Here is a 17983-nt window from a genome sequence, read left to right on the forward strand (position 1 = left end):
CAACAATCAATAAAAAAAACTAGTTCCAAGACTGTCCTATCGATGACATTGACAGTGGGGCGCCACCGTCAATACCGGATCGCTGGTTCCGATTTTTGCCATGTTGGAAACCATATAGTTGAACGATGGTAGCGCCCCCCTGTCATTGAGTTTGGTGGGACAGTTCAGCGTGGGTCATCTATACCTCCTACCACAGATATGGATAGATGCAGCATGTGTCAAAAATTGTATGAAGCCGAGCGTGCCACTTTTTTAACGTCATTAGTGTCATTTTAGCGAATTTTAGTGATTCCCGCAACGTAAAAGTAATCGTATCATCGTACTGCATTTGCAAAGTCATCGAATGATATCGTGTGACTCGATTCGAAAATTAATGAATTCCGATAAAACTGAAAATTTGCTAAATACAAAACCAAAAACATCTTTATTTACCTTTTTAAAATAAATTAATTCTTACAAATCGTTAAATCTCGTTATTTTTTTTACCCTACCAGCGTTTTAAGACATAAATTTGTCAAGTGCATGAATACATGGATCAGTGTGTGTCTTATTGTTATGAGTAAGTACGGTTCCTTGGGATCGGTATGAGTGCACCACATACAGGTGATACAGGGACCATGGTTTTAACTCTTAAGAGTACATCGCAGGATATGTATTAATAACAATGCTACTTTATACTTCTTCTACTGCTACTTTATTCTAATTAATTATTTGTTACTTGTGATGTTAATTATAGCCTGACCAGGAACATAAAAACCCTGGCATAGAGGCGCGTCAATTGCATTTGATAGTGCAACACTGAGTACAGTCGTACCTGTGTTAAATTAATAGGCTAACTTTATGTATCAGGATTCAGGATTACGGGCTAATTTGATATTTTCATAAGTTAACGAAAAAGATTATACTATAGGTAACCTGATTTAAATAAATTAAATGAAACCATCAATCGAACTAGTAGGATTTATTTTATTATTCATAAATAATCAAATTGTGAACTTGAATATTCAACTGCAATGTCTGCTCATGAACGCTTCAAACTCGGTACTTCTTTCCCAATTCCATAAAATTCAACACTTACAAAGTGACAAAAAACTTTAAAATAGGTAGTTGAAACAAACCACAGCTAATTTTCATAGTGGACTGTACTATACGATAAACATGTCAGTCAATTTGACAACCTTTGTCGGAAACATTATTCAATGAAAATATTGCCGAAACCTTAGTATTTCTCTTCGACAAATACTTTAACACATTGTGAACCACTTTTCTTTCACGACTATAAAAAGATTTTAGCAATTTAAAACACAAAATCAATTGCGCACATTTAAAATAAAGTTTGTTTACACTTTGACAGCAATAGACTGACATGCAAGGTGACATATCAATGAAGTTTTCAGTTACTGTTGCCATTAAAAGAAATTAGTACCATTAGTTTTCCGCAACATGGCGAGGGTTTTTATGTTCCTGGTCGGGCTATACAATTCTCAATCCGTAAATAATTTCTTCTTTCTACCGTGTTCGTACTACTGTCCTCGTAAAATCATCGTAACCGATTATTGTAATCGGATTACATGAACATCACTCGACCATGTATGTCCATTTGGACATATCGGAATGGCACGCTTTGACGATCAACTTGCTGTATCTACTCTAATCCATATCTGTGCCTCCTACCCCCACCATAGAGTTGGTTAATAACTCTATGACCCCCACAGACTAAAGCTTGCTCTATGTGACGTGATACCATGGACCGGGCATGCCTATGAAATAAACGTGCTCAGACATTTTCTAAAAGCGCAAAAAGCTGTTTAATATTTTCGAATAAACAAACATTTTGTCAGACACATTCATGTCTATATTGTGGCCACAGATATGGATTAGAGTAGATACAGCAAGTTGTTCGTCAAAGCGTGCCATTCCGATATGTCCAAATGGACATACATGGTCGAGTGATGTACACGTTGTTAATTGTAAGCCGATTACAACAATCGGTAACGATGATTTTACGAGGACAGTAGTACGAACACGGTAAAATGAATAAATTATTAACGGATTGAGAATTGTAATTAACAGCACAAGTAACAAATAATTAATTAGAATAAAGTAGCAGTAGAAGAAGTATAAAGTAGTAATACATATCCTGAACTAAGAGTAGTAGGTAGTAAGTACTATTAAGAGTAAAACCATGGTCTCTGTATGTGGTGCACTCATACCGATCCCAAGGAACCGTACTTACTCATAACATTATGACACACACTGATCCGTGTATTCATACACCAGACAAGTTTTTATATTGAAACGCTGGTAGGGTGAAAAAAAATAATGAGATGTGACGATTTGTAAGAATTAATTTATTTAAAGAGGAAAATAAAGATGTTTTTGGTTTTGTATCGGGCCCCCGGGAAACCCCTAGTGCCAGACTTTTTCAAATAGACAGAGTAGAGGCATCTGCCTAAGGAAGTTCTATAAATATTTTGCCATTACCTTTTTTTTAAATGACGGCGGAAGAACAATTTTATTCAAACCTTTTGATTTGTTTTGATTATTTTATAGGGCTCGTCTAAAGCACTATACTATTCATTGCACTTATATTATAATTATGAAGAAAAATCTTTTGTGTTTCATTTTACTTAGAATGTTTTTTACCACACTGAATTTTGTCGTTTAGAAATATCTACAAAACTAGACCTACCTGACTTGAAACAAAACGTATTGGCAAAACTACGCATTTTTACATTTATTAAAAATAAAAAGCTTGAGTTAATAGTCTTTATTTTATGAAACTAGGTCAGGTATATTTAAAAATATGGAATTAAGTTGTGAATGTACCCACTGCAAACTCGTTAGCTTTACATCAAACCCTAGTGGTTTTTAAAGCTATCTAAATGTAATTGTCTCAATGTAACTGTCTTTAAGTTGTTAAATAAATTAAAAAAAAAAGTATGAATTACTAGTAGTACTATTTAACATAATGGAATAACGATCATTACTTTCATGGACATCAGGCACAACAAAAATATTATTTGCAAATTAATAAGAAAATTAATAATGTAGAATAACATCTACCGCTACAAAATTATTTTAATCCACAGTCAGACTAGCTATAAATTTAACATTAAATTTTTTAAAAAATAAAACCGACTTCAAATGCTGAAACACAAAAAAAAACTAAAAATTAAAAATATTGCGTATAAAAAAGTTCATCCCCAATTTTCCACCCTTGGGGGTGAAATATTTTCTTCAAATTCGCATGAAACCACCCTTTTGATAATACCTATTCAACAAAAAAATAATCGTTCAAATTGATTTATAATCGGCGGAGATATTGCGTATAAAAAAGTTCATCCCCAATTTTCCACGCTTGGGGGTTGTTTTTTCTATTATTAAATTTAAATGGGACCACCCTTGATGTATTACCTATACGCCGAAAAAAGATTTGTTCAAATCGGTTCATAATTGGCGGAGTTATCGGGTAACAAACATAGAAAAAAAAAAAAAACATACGGGTCGAATTGAGAACCTCCTCCTTTTTTGAAGTCGGTTGAAAATATCAGTTTTGTCGGAATTAATTAATTTTCGAATCGAGTCACACGATTTCTTTCGATGACTTTGCGAATGCAGTACGATGATACGATTACTTTTACGTTGCGGCAATCACTAAAATTCGCTAAAATGACACTAATGACGTTTAAAAAGTGGCACGCTCGGCTTCATACAATTTTTGACACATGCTGCATCTATCCATATCTGTGATTGTGGCCATGTTCCTTTCCCAAATCGTGTAATTAAGAATACATCATTTAAAAAAGATCAACAAGACCACTCCACTTATTTAGTATCTCAATGATTGATGTCACTTTTGTGTTTTTTTTACGAGCTTTGTGCTTTATGCTCTAGTCTGTGGTCCTCTTTGGTCCTCTTGTCAAAAAGTCAACAACAAAACTGTCAAAACGTCTAAAAACTCAAATTTTACTTTTTTATTTCCTTTTGTTCACAATAATTTATTATAGCATTCAGTGTTTTAATTTACCTATTCCCTCCAATATATTTTCTAAGTAATTAATGATTTGATTTAAAAATGACGGAAAAATGCATATTTATTGCTCAAAAAGATGATGAGGACTCTGACTCCCTATCTTCATTATGTTTCCAAATCAGCCCGGATGTGCAGCTAAAAGAAGTTCCCACGAATGGAGAAGAATATCTACTAAAAGTGATGAAAGAGCGAAAAAAATATAAAACGGTAACGACGTGTGAGAAAGACTACACAAAGTTTGCCAAAAATCAATCTTGTTTTGTTCATGAGGTGAGTCTAAATTTAACAAATTTGACTATACTATAACTTTAGAACTACACATTAAATATGGCCATTGACTCAGAAATCCCTTTAAAAATCAAAATAAATTGAGCACACTAGTTTTATCCACAGACCAAACAATGGGAACCAGACAACCAAGATACAGGCTATGCCTAGTTTGCGGCCCCTTTAAATTTTAGGGTAAATGTCTCTATAAATTCAAAAGGAAAAATATTTTACTATTATGTCTGATCCACAGCTATCACACGCAAAGGCCCCTGTCAAACTAAAACCCACCATAGAATGGCAAAATATTCAAGTTGCAGATTTCTCTGCTGTCCGAATGTACATTTCAAGGCTCTTGGCAAAAAAATCTTCATGGCCAAGTACTTTGACTAAAGCAGAAATAGAAACTAACAGTATAAACAGCTGGAAGAGCTTATTTGCGGAAACGGAACCAACATTGAGTTGTGTACTTGGTTTGAAGCAGAAATTATTAGATAGAGGTCTAGAAATGCTTATTCAGTTGTTGGATGAAGTCAAAAAGGGTGACACAATAGACCACAAAACAGGTAATTAAAAAATACTGTCACTGAATATACCAATTCTTTTATTAAATAGGTTTGTTTAAATAAAATATTTGTAAATAATTTCAGGGCAATGGATATATGCCTTTTTGGCATGTACTCGACAGCCACTGGTTTCTGACACAGTCAGCATTTTAAGAGATTTAGCCAGAAAATGTGCAGAAATAAGGTAAATACAGCAGCATTATCTGTGTTGTAATATTTAATTGAAAAGGCCATTAACAAAATTAACATTAAGTAATTGATTTTAAATAGATATTAATGTATATGTTACGGTCAAAGTGATAAATGTGAAAATTATGAATAATCGCCGGTTATTATGAATAATTACCGCAAGATTTGGTAAATGTGATTAATATGAGGTCATTTATGTGTGTATAAAACTAAATAGGCGGCTTAGGGGTGGCCCAAGGGCCACCCCCGCCGCACCTTAACCTATTTTTCACTTTAAATCAAAACATTATGTTATAGGCATCATGGAAAAGTAATATTATGCAAGAAACACTCCAAACTCATTATGCCAAATTGTATTAATATATGATATCAAAACGTTCAAAAGTTTGGCTGTACACGAGCACGTACACAAGATGTTGTTCTCTTTTATGAAATTTGTTAGTACTAAGCTTCAATTATTAAATAATCACTGTTAAATGTGATTTATTTATCACTTTTACCGCGACTGTCGGTAATTATTCATAATAACCGGTTATTATTAATAATTTTCAATTTATCACATTAACCGTAACATATAGACAATTAGCACCAAATTATTACCAAAAATACAAAATGTGTCTTAATTATAATACTAAAAGTACCATTATTTTATATTACAGGTCTCACATTAACCCTGAAGAAGAAAATGCAACTGTGTCTGCTGCACCGTTAAATATTTTTATATGCATTGTAGCTAGGTACTTTAGACAATATGATTTGGCTGATTGATTAACTTTTAAAATTTACTTTAAGCAATATGAAATAGCTGATTGATTAAATAAATTAAGAAATTTTGTACAATAAAAATATTTTACATACAAAATGACATAATATTTTATTATTTTTAATACCTACTTAAAACCTTTCTGCTTACTTGAGTCATGCCACTCGCGAATTTATTGGACTGTTTAATGCATAGTGAACACTGCACAGTGGGTCTAGACAAAGTGCACATTATAATCGTAAACCAGTCGAAAAGTGGTCGAAAAGCCCCTTTTTTGTATGGAGTTTTGACGGATTCGATTTTCGATTCGATCAAAAAGTGCGTTTTGTCTAGGGGGGCAGAGATTTTTTGCTTTCTGTACACATCAATTTAAGTTACTGACATATTTTGGGACAGTTTTTATTGAATTTCCTTTGATTATTTTCATTTGTTTACAATATTTACATAGTTTATTTATGTTAACTTTTTAAATTATGGTTTTATTCGCCATGTAAACTGGATGTGATTTTATCATAAATAGGTAGGCCAAGCTCTGACATACAAGTATAATCTACCTTCTTAAATATTTTTAGAAAATAATTGTAACATCAGTTTTAAGGGTATTCTTCGTCATCCACGTCATAATGCACACCAACTTGTTTTCTCACAGTGTCTTCAAGTTTCGCCAACAAAAGACTCTCTTTGTGCGGCATCCTTGGAGACTCCAAAAGGCCTGCAAAGTAACGTTTGCGCATAAACGAGTTAATGAAAATGTCTATTTGGGAACTTATTTAGGAAGACGTATTAAATCTTAATATTTTAGGCTGTGTGAGTGCCATGCGAAATTTGTTAGAAGCCCCGGAGTGGCACAGGTGCATGCACCTTGTTTTGTTTAGGATATACACGAGTCACGACACACCAGTAAATATACCCAAAATAGAACAAAAATCTAGATCTTTATAACAATAAGGCACAGCGCTTAAGGCCGCGATAATGGAGCTGCGGTAATGGATATTTTTGTTACGTTAAATATCGCGAAATCTCCAGTATGGGTTTATAATTTTAAATCTATAAATTTAGGATTGTGTTTGTAAACTCTTACCTTTCCGAATACATTTTGCCACTTCGAGTGTCTGGAACACAAGTCCCGCGCTGTTTTCAAAGAAGAATGTAATGTTAGAAGTATGCAGTGGAATTTTTTCTACTGTGCCATCAACGTGGATCAAAACTTCTGGGAAATGGAAAGGATCTTCAATCTGTGAAAAATTCAGTCAATTGTACGATAGGTAAACAGTTTTAAAAAAAGTATTTGTCCTAGACGGTTCGCAACATGTTATGTTACACCTACTACTTTTCTTTGGCTTATTAGCTTTTTGCTCTTTTTTCATTTATGTGCTCCATACTTATGTAGAACTTCGCGAAGATAACTGATAATAATATGTACTCTGCTTAATTGCTAAATAATTATATAAATCCTTACCGTCATCCTGCCTTTAGTGCCTACGACAGTTGCCTTATTCCACAACTTTAGAGTCGAGTCAATGTTAATAACAGCGCGCCTGCCGCCTTCATACTCCAGGACCACGGTGTCAATTATGTCTACTTCCAGCTCGTTAAGGTTACCAACAGCCGTTACTTTTTTGGGCTCATCTTTGAATATGAATTGCGCAAATTGCAGCGTGTATATTCCGATATCCAGTATCGCACTGCCGCCAAGCTCCTTCTTTCTGTGAAGTGAATTAAATAATTCAGTGATCAAGAAGTTCAACCACTTTGTGGAGGTATTTTTCATGTAGTCTTGGGTCCAAAGCGTAGAGTCTACACTGAAAAAACTGAAGGAAATACCTGAGTCTGTCTACAGCCACTATGGGGACTCCAAAATTCACATCCACGTGTTTCACCTCTCCTATTTTTCCAGCTTTTATCTCTTCTTCCAGCCTCAGATACACCGGCGAGAAGCGAGACCAAACTGCTTCCATCAAAAACAGCTTCTTTTGCTTGGCTATGTTGATCAAACTCTGCGCTTGCTTCAAGTTCAAGCAAAGAGGTTTTTCACACAGCACGTGCTTTCCATTCTCGAGGAAGAGCTTTGTAATATTATAGTGATCAGGATTCAGAACTCCGATGTAAGCGATATCTAAAAATTAAACATTCAAAGCTATTTCATTCAGTTCTGCCAATAGCAGCCCACTATTGGCTTCTCCCTCACAAGGAGCGCCACCGGTGTATTCACGTTATGTACTCCACTGGTGGACACCGCGACGAAGATTGCAATGCCCATCAGTGGAAGAGGCTCATAAAATCTTTCGATTGGTTTTTACTCATGAACATTGGAATCTCCCGACTTTTTCGTTGAGTCACTGCCAACTTGACTTTATACATTATACCTACTTAATTAGGATATTTTTTTGGGAGTTTGCGTTAACATACCAATGTCTTTGCTCTGAGCCAGTTCCTGGTAGCTCCCGAACACCTTCGGGATGTTGTGCAATTTCGCGAACTCTGCAGCTCGGCTTTTGTCCCTGGCTGCCACTGCGGCGATGACCTGGTCTCCCACATCGGGGTACGAATTAAACCCGTTCACAAAGTCATGGCAGATTTTGCCAGCGCTTACGATGCCCCAACGAAGTGTCATCTGGCAGGAAAGTCATAAAAAGTCTAAAATTGCATTTATGAATATTTCAAACTTTTTTTAATTCGGGAATCTCTGGAATTAACAGAACAAAGCTAAATCATTCCCTCTTTATTACCTATTTCTTGTTGAGATCAAACTTAAATTATAGCTTATCAGGACTATACATTTTTGTTGCAAAAATGCATTAGTGCAACTTTAGGTAGGAGGACAACTAGTTATGCCAGCTTGATGTAAAGTAGTAGGTGCCTAGTCGTGCTTGCGTTACAAACAGTATCTGCCCCATAAGGAAAAGCGTGGGAAAAACTTGTAATCCCATCAAAAACAATACTTGTCAAAAAAACCAAGTCTCGCAACTCAGTTGTTCTACGGTAAAAAGTTGTGAGATCCATGTAATACCAAGTCCAGGCCAGGAAATCTTTAACGTTTTACATAAATTATTGACTTGGCCATCGCACTAAATAATTTAATTTACACGTGTTTTCATGCGATGGCCAAGTCAATATATTTATGTAAAACGTTAAAGATTTCCTGGCCTGGACTTGGTATTACATGGATCTCACAACTTTTTACCGTAGAACAACTGAGTTGCGAGACTTGGTTTTTTTGACAAGTATTGTTTTTGATGGGATCTCATTTCTTTTTGTATTTTGTAGACAGCAGTTATGTATCTAGAAAACTGGACCGAAATTGAAAAATTTTACTCGACTTGGCGGTTGCACTACTGTGCCCCCAAATACCTTTTCTTTTTGTATTTTGTAGACAGCAGTTATGTATCTAGAAAACTGGACCGAAATTGAAAAATTTTACTCGACTTGGCGGTTGCACTACCGTGCCCCCAAATATTTTAGTTTTTCCTTGATTCATACACCAAACACTACTTATATTCCAAATTTGAAGCTTCTAGGTCTGCTAGAAGTGCCTTAGAGTTTTGATGATCGGTGAGTCAGTGAGTCAGTCAGTGAGTGACAAAATTAAGTAACTTTGACCCGTTATAATTCTTAAACTACTGGTTCAAATTGAATGAAATTTTAAATATACCGTGTCTTTACAATGCCTGCATAGCTAATGAAAATTCAGCCTTCTAGTTTTATCCACAACGAAGTTACAGGCGGTCGAAAATGGCCTGAATTGCTTCGAGAAAAGGATGGTACGGCCGTGCCGCTTTTTTGCTCGACTTGGTGGGGGCACTGCCGTGCCCCCAGATAATTGTGAAATTGTTTCATAACTTGTTGAATTTTTTTTCGCGCGGTAACAGCAACTACTTACAACTAGGTAAGTACATAAACGACTCTGCTTTACTATGTTTGTTTTAATACATTTTACTGTTATTTTTACTTTATAAAAACTTTATATTAAAACAAATTAAGGCAATAAATTAAAGTGGATTAAAAATAAAATGTACTCGTACTTACATTGCGATATTTTCGAACAGACTAACAACATTTGCGGCTGGCGCTATCTACCATTGAGTGCTATTATTATCTCATATCAGTTGTAGACATGTTAAGAAGTCGATATGCCTAGTCATGATTGGAATTAATGGAACTTTTAGGATGACAAATAGCTAGTTAAGTAGTTTACCTACCTTAAAATCACGGTCTTTCGCACGTAGACAGAACAAACAATATCGCACTTGGGAAGTGCTTGATTACATAAGTAAATCAATGAAACACGCCAATAAGTTTGGTTTGAAACGGCTTCTCGCGTTATTGCTATCAGAAAACTCTACAAGGGTAAGGTTACGAGACTATTTAGTCAGACCGGTATCAAATACGTGATTACAAATACGGCCACAATCTGTCGTACGATGCAAATGACACCTCGCTCGTTGAGCCACAGGCACAGTTTCGAGAGAGGCGGTAAATTCAATATGACTTTGCGGTTACTGTGCACTTCCTTGGCTGAAAGACGATGTAAAATATTCTGTCTTGATTTAGGTACGTTATACGATTATAAACGTACTGATTACTTTTTTTTTTTTTTTTTTTTTCAAAGTTTAGGCAATTTATATCGAAAAGCCTCCGATTTATAATCAGTATTTAACATTTTACCACGCCTATAATTCTGTATCATACAAAATATCAAACGTATAAATATTAGCGCGTTGTAAATTTTTAGGCGATGACATTAATTAACGGAACATTTTTTAACACAATTAGTTACTTAATTACAAAGTAGGTAGGTACATTTTGTTTACATTTTGGGCAGCGCAGGACCGTTCATTGTGGAAAACCTTGGGGGAGGCCTTTGTCCAGCAGTGGACGTCATTTGGCTGAAACGAACTAACGAACGAACATTTTGTTTAACTTAATTAGGTTTTCTTTTTATTGAATGAGATACCTACATACTTATTCACCAGAATTTAATCCGGTTTCTTCTAACTACATCTAGTTACATCACGGTAAATCATTCTGTGTCCTAGGTTAGATTTCAGTCTCGCCTAGGTGGGCTGCAGGAAGTTACGTAAACGGGCATAATTTGACGTACAGAAAGAAGTAATTATAGTTAACAATAAAATTGTTGAAGATAAACTTTTTCCTTGTTTGTTATTCAATCTGTATTGTTACACTGAAAGTGCGTATTTGACCCCACTTGATCTATGGTAATATTGGCTGCTGCATACGAATTACTATCCCCTCATTTAAATTCGTAATTGTTAATTTAGATTGATTATAACTCATTGTGCTCATTATACATATAGGTCTAGGTAAGTCAATTTTAACAATTTGGAATTAAATTCTTTTTAGAGTAGGCGCACACCGTTGATTTTTAGTTGGCCGATAGTTGTGCCCGATTTTAATTTGTATGAAGAATCGGCCAAATCGAATCGGCGTAGTGTGCGCACTCCCATTCATGCCCATACTTATCAACTGCCCGACTAAACTATCGGCCGAAGAAAAATCAACGGTGTGCGCCTACTCTTAATGTATTTTCTAACATTCATAATAAGGTTTCTGTTTGAATTTCAGAAGCAATAAAGACACAAATTGATAATAAATATATATTTAATAACAATCCATTATTTTGTTGTCTATCGATGCAGATTAACAGTGCATAAAGTTATTTGTATTTCAGATCTTAAAATTAGTCTAATATTGTCGTTTTTGAACATGTAATAGAGACGTTATTGCTGATCCGATAGACGTTAATATTGGTAGAAAATGCCATATAAAAAATACCTAATTTTTTCCCCTTAAAAAACGGGAATCTTCCAATTTGTTTGTACAATTCGAGCACAAACCCCAATTCAGACTATTGTGATACATAATTTTAAAATATTGTCAAATCGGTCCAGCCGTTCTCAAGCGAGTAGGAACGAACACATAACAGCACTTTTAATTTTATTGAATTGATAACATGTAGTTAATTTAATATTCTATTTGATACAGCTTCATAAGGAATGCAGACATATCACTGATGCTAGAAATACTGTACAAAATAAGATCATAAAACCGTTCTTGTTCATTATCTAATAAAAAACCTAAATTTTATCTAGGTCTTGTGAAAAAATTATAAATAAAATTGTTACCTATAAGGAACCGATTTTATATTATTAAAAATTTAAAATTGAATAAAAAACATAGTCAGTGCCTGAGGTATGGCAGCGGCACGGGTGGGGTGACATTGACATAATTTATAACGTAAAAGAGCATACAAATGTGACGTTTGACGTTACAAAAAACCCCTCCCGTGCCTCTCCCATACCTCGGGCACTGACTGAGTCAAGCGCTAGACCTAGGTGTTATTTTGCAACATAAAAGTTCACTGTAATGTGATGTCGATGTACGATAAAAACATTTCGGCTAATCTCAGAAACTGGCATCAAGAGCCTGCTTCAAATCTTCGATCAGATCCTCAGTGTCCTCTAGCCCGACTGAGAGTCGAATCAACGAGTCCGTGATTCCAAGTTCTGCTCTCTGCTCGGCCGGTACTGAAGCGTGTGTCATCAGCGATCTGAAAACAACAGTTCGTAGATAAAAGATCGAATCCGATGGCTTAGTGGAGCGATGGTTTAACGAAATAGGTCCAATGTTCGAATCCCGTTTGAGCCATTTTAGAAAACGATTTTCGATGGCTCACGCCTCACGCCTATGTATTCCTGACATTCCGTTGCCTGATTTTCAGGTACTCAGCCAAGTAAGAATAATTATTAAATAAATAATCTACGTGACACGTCCCGAATTTACTTACTCCTTGTTAATATTTTAACTTTGATTAGAATCATTTATAATTATGTTTTATGGTTTAAAATTTTAAATATATCATTTTTTTAAAACTATGATTATCTATGACTAACTGGCTAACAATGTTGCGGTCATCTTTGTCATCCATCAGACAACACATCAGTATTTCCAAACAAAAAACAATCTAAGATCCTATACAGATTAACAAACAAAACAAGTGAAAGGTCACTTTGAAATATTGTTATCTTATAACATTGCAGTTGTTTTGTTTTTTATCAATTTGAATGTTAGGTAGGTACTCACGGTAGTTCAGCAAGACTTTCGTAGCCTCCCAAACTTTCAGCCAACGTGAATACTTTTAGCGACATTAAAAACTTCCTGGATTCTTTGAGACCACCCGAATGGTTGAAGCTAAATACGCCAGAGTGTCCACTTGTTTGTTTCTTCGCTATTTCGTACTGCGGGTGTGTGGGTAAACCTAAAATTTAACGTTTTAATTTTAGTTATTTTCAGAATCTATTTGTATCAGCTAGGCTATTTATTTCTTTTACTTTACAAGTAATTATTTCTCTAGATTCTTATTGTACTATTAACATATTTTGCTAAGTACCTGGGTGCATAACTTCAGTGATTTTAGGGTGTTTCTGCAACCATTTTGCTATCGCCAAAGAAGACGTTCTGTGTCGCTCCATCCTTAGTGCTAATGTTTTCAAACTCCTGTTGACCAAGTAGCAGTCAAACGGCGATGGAACTGCTCCCATTGCTGAAACCAAGTTTGATCATTCTTCAGTCCCAGCCCAGTGTTTACATAGAGAAAAACGTATATGGTTTTTCATAAATTTGCATAATATGTACTTATGGTATGGATGGATACGACTAGACACAAGAAGCCGGAAATTCCAGATCATTCTTCGAGTTCGCATGCTATGTATTGCAGTTGTTTACATATTAATGCAAATAGGGTGGTAGATAGTGAAGTCCGTAAACACCAGTACAGTATCATTGCGCGATGATGCATCGATAAATTTTAAGTGCCATATTTTACGATAAACGGGCAGAAACACAAAAGGCATTGTTTACAATGACACTCTAACGTAGTGCTAATTCTTATTAAGTATCAATTCATCACTCATAATGTTGTTTTCAAATAAGTAGTTTTTGTCAAGGAAAAACATAAACGCTTCATAACAATGAGTAAGCATAAAACATTGTAAAGGAATTCAATTTGTCGCTCGACAGCCATTCAATGCTTTATTTTCCTTCTTAATAATAGATTATGTTATATGTATCCTTTATCCTTATAATACAAAACTTACCGTTTTGTAAAAACCTTAGTTTATCGTTGAGTGCGCTGTCTTTAACAATCGCAGCCCCCATGATGACGTCAGAGTGTCCATTCATGTATTTTGTCAATGAGTACATCACTATATCTGCGCCGAAGTCCAGCGGTCTTTGCAGGTAGCATGTCAAGAAAGTGTTGTCGACCACAACTAGAATGTCCCCGCGAATGCTCTTGACCAATTTGACCACTGCCGCAATATCTACCACTTTCAGCAAAGGGTTCGTCGGCGTTTCTAACCAAATCATCTATAAAAGAAGGAAAAATAGTGTCTTAAGGAAAATTTACGAGGAAAATCATGAGGAAAACTTTACTTTTATTTGATAGGATATGACAAGACATCGAAGCTATTTTGTAATTGCATCCCGCGAGTGCAACGCTTGGGGATTATTATTTGACTCATATTTAATTGCAACATGTTTAAGTAACATAAGTAGAATATAATATTTGCTTAACAATATCCTACTTTTTATATTGCACAAAAAATTTAAATAGCCTTATTTAACTAAGACTTAGGAGTTAGGACAAAGACGATAAACGTTTATCAGTTTTATTGTTTTAAACAGTTATCGTTGGTTGTATTTAATGTGATGTAAAGTATAGCGAAGTTTCAATACGTTATTATTATTACTTACTGGGTTTATCATTTATTGGTTCAATTCATATCTTTATAGACTAAATGCTTTTAATATTTAATTAGGACCAGTGGCGGCGTAGCATGGCTTGGCACCCGGAGCGATCACCCCCAATGCTCGGGACTATGGCACCTCAGTATGGTCAGGTCTGGTGGCCCCCAGAAGTTTTCGAAGATGTACGAATCAGCTATAATGATACAACCCCCCCCCCCCCCCGTATCATGATCTTTGTCATGCAGAATAATGCAGATGCACCAGTGCAGTGAGTACTAATCTGCGCGACTTTTGTCACCCCCTGAAGCTTGGCACGCGGGGCGGACCGCTACTGATTAAGACTTAGGTAAAGGTAACTATGCAAAAAATATTTCAAATAGTTTATGTACTCATGTTACTTTGTTCTTACACGTTCCATAGTCGAGTGCTTGGTAAACAAACACTCTACTATTGAAGTGTTTAATAATATGTAATATACATAAGTAGTTGAAGTTAGTTTAACTTACTTTCGTGTTATCTTGAATGGCATTTTTCACTTTATTTGTATCCGTAAAGTCTGTAAAAGAAACTTCAATGCCTTGTCTTGTCGTGACATTTCTGAAACCAAATTTTGAGGAAGTTAAGCCTAAGTTTGAAAGTTACATTTTTGTACTTTCTGAAGGATATTTAGTAGGAGTTAATTATACACGTATTTATACATATTTTTATATACCTGAATAGTCTGTTTGTGCCGCCATACACATCATCAATGGATAATACATGGTCACCTTTGTTAAGCAATGCCACCAATGTGTTGGTTGTGGCCAAACCAGAAGCAAACGTCAATGCGTGACTGCCTCCATCGAGAGCTGCTAGGCATTCCTCTAACGTATTCCTTGAAGGATTACCAGATCTTCCGTATTCGAATCCCTGTAAATGAACGCTGTAATTACGCTCACAGAGTCTCAACTTCTAATTGGGTTGGACCTAATTGATCAATAAAGCAAATTCTAGTTATTAAGTCATCTAGGTATGTGGTACTTATATCTACTTGTATGTTCTAACCTTGGAGTTATTTTCTGATCGAGTAGTGTAGCAAGAGGCACAAAAGTAGCCTTTTGGTTCATGTGCTTTTGGTTTGTCATCAAGTTCTAGCACATGGATATTGTCTTATCTCCCCGTTCGGTACGATATACCTACATGACTATTAAAATTAAAAGATAAGGCAATTTTAAAGATAACACCCGCTCTTTAAGTTTGCAAAACGGCATGCGGCAGCAAATGTCGGCGCCCATTTATCAATCGTTTATTGATTGCATGGAATCAATTGTATCAAATTGCGAGATCGTACCTAATTGTCACAATTGCTTTTGTTTGTCATTTTAGACTCATTAAAACCAGATTAGTTATCGGTAAGAAATGCTGAAAAACCAGTAAAGCTAATGTTTCAGACCTGTAGGTAGGTATTTTAGAAGAGGGGGCGCACAATTAATATGAACAGGTGAGCGGGAATTTTAAGAAAAAAGTTTTAAGAAATTAGCAAATTACTAATTAAACGCGACGATACAAAATAATACTAACTACACTCGGCATCAAATAAATCGCACCTCCCGCGACAAGCACTTATGAAACGTATGCATCCCCACTTCCCACCAACATTGGTACCATTTGAAAGCCTAGTTCTAAACTTCATTTCATTAAAGGAAAGGTTTTTACCCCAAAAATGTGTCTTTACAAGGATCCAGAGTCACTTCTTCCAAAAATAGGTAGTTACGCTATAGCCATTTTTTATGACTATAAAACTGTTAAGTTGGGATTAATCGCTATCCATCTGTTAAAGAGGACACGTGAGATCTTTATTTGGTTTTATAACCATAAAAATTGGTCTAATTGATCCCAGAGGTGAGCCCAAAGTGAGGTAGGTATATTTTCAAGTCACATTTATGGTATATGTTAATCATTTATTTAGAAATGAAATGTATTTTTCTTTAAGGATATTTATTGAGCTTTCAAATAACACCAATATTGTTGGGGTACCATGATTGTGTCAGAAGAAAATCTTTAAAGTTCGCGTCGCGGAAGGTGCGGTTTATTTGATGTCGAGTGTATAATAAATTCAATAGATTTAGTAGACTATAGGTAAATAAAATAAATAATAATTACAGTATGTTCTGCAGGTGCTGGCTGCTTGAATGTTGTCGACGTTACGATGGGGGGCACGACAGCTGCTGAGTTCCACTTCTCCGGGTCCTGGCCGGCATGAATGGCGATAGTAGCAAAACCCACTTTGTCTTTCAAAAAACCTTGGTTGTCCATCTAAAACAATAGAAAATAAAATGTAGATATGTACATATTAAAGTAGTTCATTGATTTTACAATTAATGTGAGTAAACGTAAAGTAGGACATATTCGGAAGCAAGCCAAACCAAAAGTTCTATTATAATTATTTTTAATTCATAAAATCGTAATTTAAATAACATCCATTCTCACTTAGTTAAAAAAAATTAAGCCAATCTTACGACTTTTAAAAGGCGGCAGAAAGTTTGAATTGTTTTAAAACATTGCGGTGTTGTGTAACTGAAAATTAATGATATTAAAAATTATTGAAACCAATTCAATAATAAATTATGTTAGTTATGGTAGTAAGCGTAAGCATCGCGAATGGAACGAAAGCTAAATTGACTCGCTCGTGTTATTTTATTGATGTAAAAAAATATCTACGTAACATTATTTTCAGTTTTAATTTAGCAACTCAGAATTTATAAAACAAAATAACTCAGAATTTATAACCTGCTAGAGGAAAGGTAGACTTAACGTTAAAAGTACCAATTTGTTTCTAAATATTTATTATTTTTTCCTCGACAATTTATTTTATTTACATTCTGCATTTTTATTTTAAATAGCGGAAACTTTATGAATGTTAAAAGTTATAACTATCATATTAATTTTCAATTGTCAAAATGATTCCATAAAAATTAATCAGTTTTCCATAAAAATCAAGGTTAAGCTACACTGGTGTGCTAAAAGAATGTGCTAAAATTACATCATTCATCATGAGTTCAGAAGTGTTTTAATTAAACCGCAGAGCACCGGAGAAAGAATTTAAATTGCGTTACATACCTTGTTTAAAAATTGGTTGAAAGCACGAGTAACTTAAATTGATTTGTGAATTTAAAACCGTTTTGTATTTACGACAGAAGATAACTTGGCCACACTATGGATAAACACACCGGCCGGAATGAAACCGTGAAAAGGACTGGCTTGACGTACGCAGTGAGCGTGCGGTCTCGGGGCTTATTATAATACAGCCGTGAAGTTTGCTCAATACGCTGTGGCAGGCGCCTCATTGATCCAATGACAAAGCGGATAACGTCGCGGCGGCGAATAAAAATACATCTAGCGCAGCTGTATAGCTAA

General features: G+C 35.1%; 3 protein-coding genes across 4 annotated transcripts; 1 reads left to right on the plus strand and 2 right to left on the minus strand.

Annotated features, from left to right (window-relative positions):
- Positions 1–3900: 3900 nt before the first annotated feature.
- LOC135073076 (gem-associated protein 2-like) lies at positions 3901–5920 on the plus strand. The gene is made up of 4 exons (XM_063967095.1): positions 3901–4306; positions 4557–4869; positions 4954–5053; positions 5718–5920. Exons 1-4 carry the CDS (start codon positions 4079–4081, stop codon positions 5824–5826), a joined length of 750 nt encoding a protein of 249 aa, XP_063823165.1. The 5' UTR covers positions 3901–4078; the 3' UTR covers positions 5827–5920.
- Positions 5921–6022: 102 nt separating this feature from the next.
- Positions 6023–10240, minus strand: LOC135073052 (trans-1,2-dihydrobenzene-1,2-diol dehydrogenase-like). Of its 2 annotated transcripts, none has more exons than XM_063967075.1 (6): positions 10021–10240; positions 8231–8435; positions 7646–7937; positions 7281–7527; positions 6903–7056; positions 6023–6533 (listed from the first exon to the last, which is right to left on the minus strand). In XM_063967075.1, the coding sequence occupies exons 2-6, from the start codon at positions 8433–8435 to the stop codon at positions 6415–6417; spliced, it is 1017 nt and encodes a 338-aa protein (XP_063823145.1). In that variant the 5' UTR covers positions 10021–10240; the 3' UTR covers positions 6023–6414. The 2 variants fall into 2 exon arrangements, with proteins under 2 accessions (XP_063823145.1, XP_063823137.1); XM_063967067.1 differs by lacking the exon at positions 10021–10240 and adding an exon at positions 9848–9953.
- A 1182-nt stretch (positions 10241–11422) lies between these two features.
- Positions 11423–17843, minus strand: LOC135073024 (cystathionine gamma-lyase). Its single transcript, XM_063967022.1, has 8 exons — positions 17687–17843; positions 16730–16882; positions 15300–15496; positions 15094–15184; positions 13936–14206; positions 13230–13382; positions 12923–13097; positions 11423–12389 (listed from the first exon to the last, which is right to left on the minus strand). Exons 2-8 carry the CDS (start codon positions 16880–16882, stop codon positions 12245–12247), a joined length of 1185 nt encoding a protein of 394 aa, XP_063823092.1. The 5' UTR covers positions 17687–17843; the 3' UTR covers positions 11423–12244.
- Positions 17844–17983: the final 140 nt, after the last annotated feature.

The sequence above is a fragment of the Ostrinia nubilalis genome, chromosome 1 (genome assembly GCF_963855985.1).
Source record: "Ostrinia nubilalis chromosome 1, ilOstNubi1.1, whole genome shotgun sequence".
In the NCBI taxonomy this organism is placed as follows: Eukaryota; Metazoa; Arthropoda; class Insecta; order Lepidoptera; family Crambidae; genus Ostrinia; species Ostrinia nubilalis.

Coding starts and splice junctions, on each gene's coding strand:
- LOC135073076 (XM_063967095.1), top strand. CDS start 4,079: ATGACGGAAAAATGCATATTTATTGCTCAAAAAGATGATGAGGACTCT. Junction 4,307..4,556: donor AATCTTGTTTTGTTCATGAG/GTGAGTCTAAAT, acceptor TCTGATCCACAG/CTATCACACGCAAAGGCCCC. Junction 5,054..5,717: donor AGAAAATGTGCAGAAATAAG/GTAAATACAGCA, acceptor TTTATATTACAG/GTCTCACATTAACCCTGAAG.
- LOC135073052 (XM_063967075.1), bottom strand. CDS start 8,435: ATGACACTTCGTTGGGGCATCGTAAGCGCTGGCAAAATCTGCCATGAC. Junction 7,528..7,645: donor GTGGCTGTAGACAGACTCAG/GTATTTCCTTCA, acceptor TTCACTTCACAG/AAAGAAGGAGCTTGGCGGCA. Junction 7,057..7,280: donor GCACTAAAGGCAGGATGACG/GTAAGGATTTAT, acceptor AATTTTTCACAG/ATTGAAGATCCTTTCCATTT.
- LOC135073024 (XM_063967022.1), bottom strand. CDS start 16,882: ATGGACAACCAAGGTTTTTTGAAAGACAAAGTGGGTTTTGCTACTATC. Junction 15,497..16,729: donor CAGCACCTGCAGAACATACT/GTAATTATTATT, acceptor GTTCATTTACAG/GGATTCGAATACGGAAGATC. Junction 13,098..13,229: donor CACTGAAGTTATGCACCCAG/GTACTTAGCAAA, acceptor GTTAAATTTTAG/GTTTACCCACACACCCGCAG.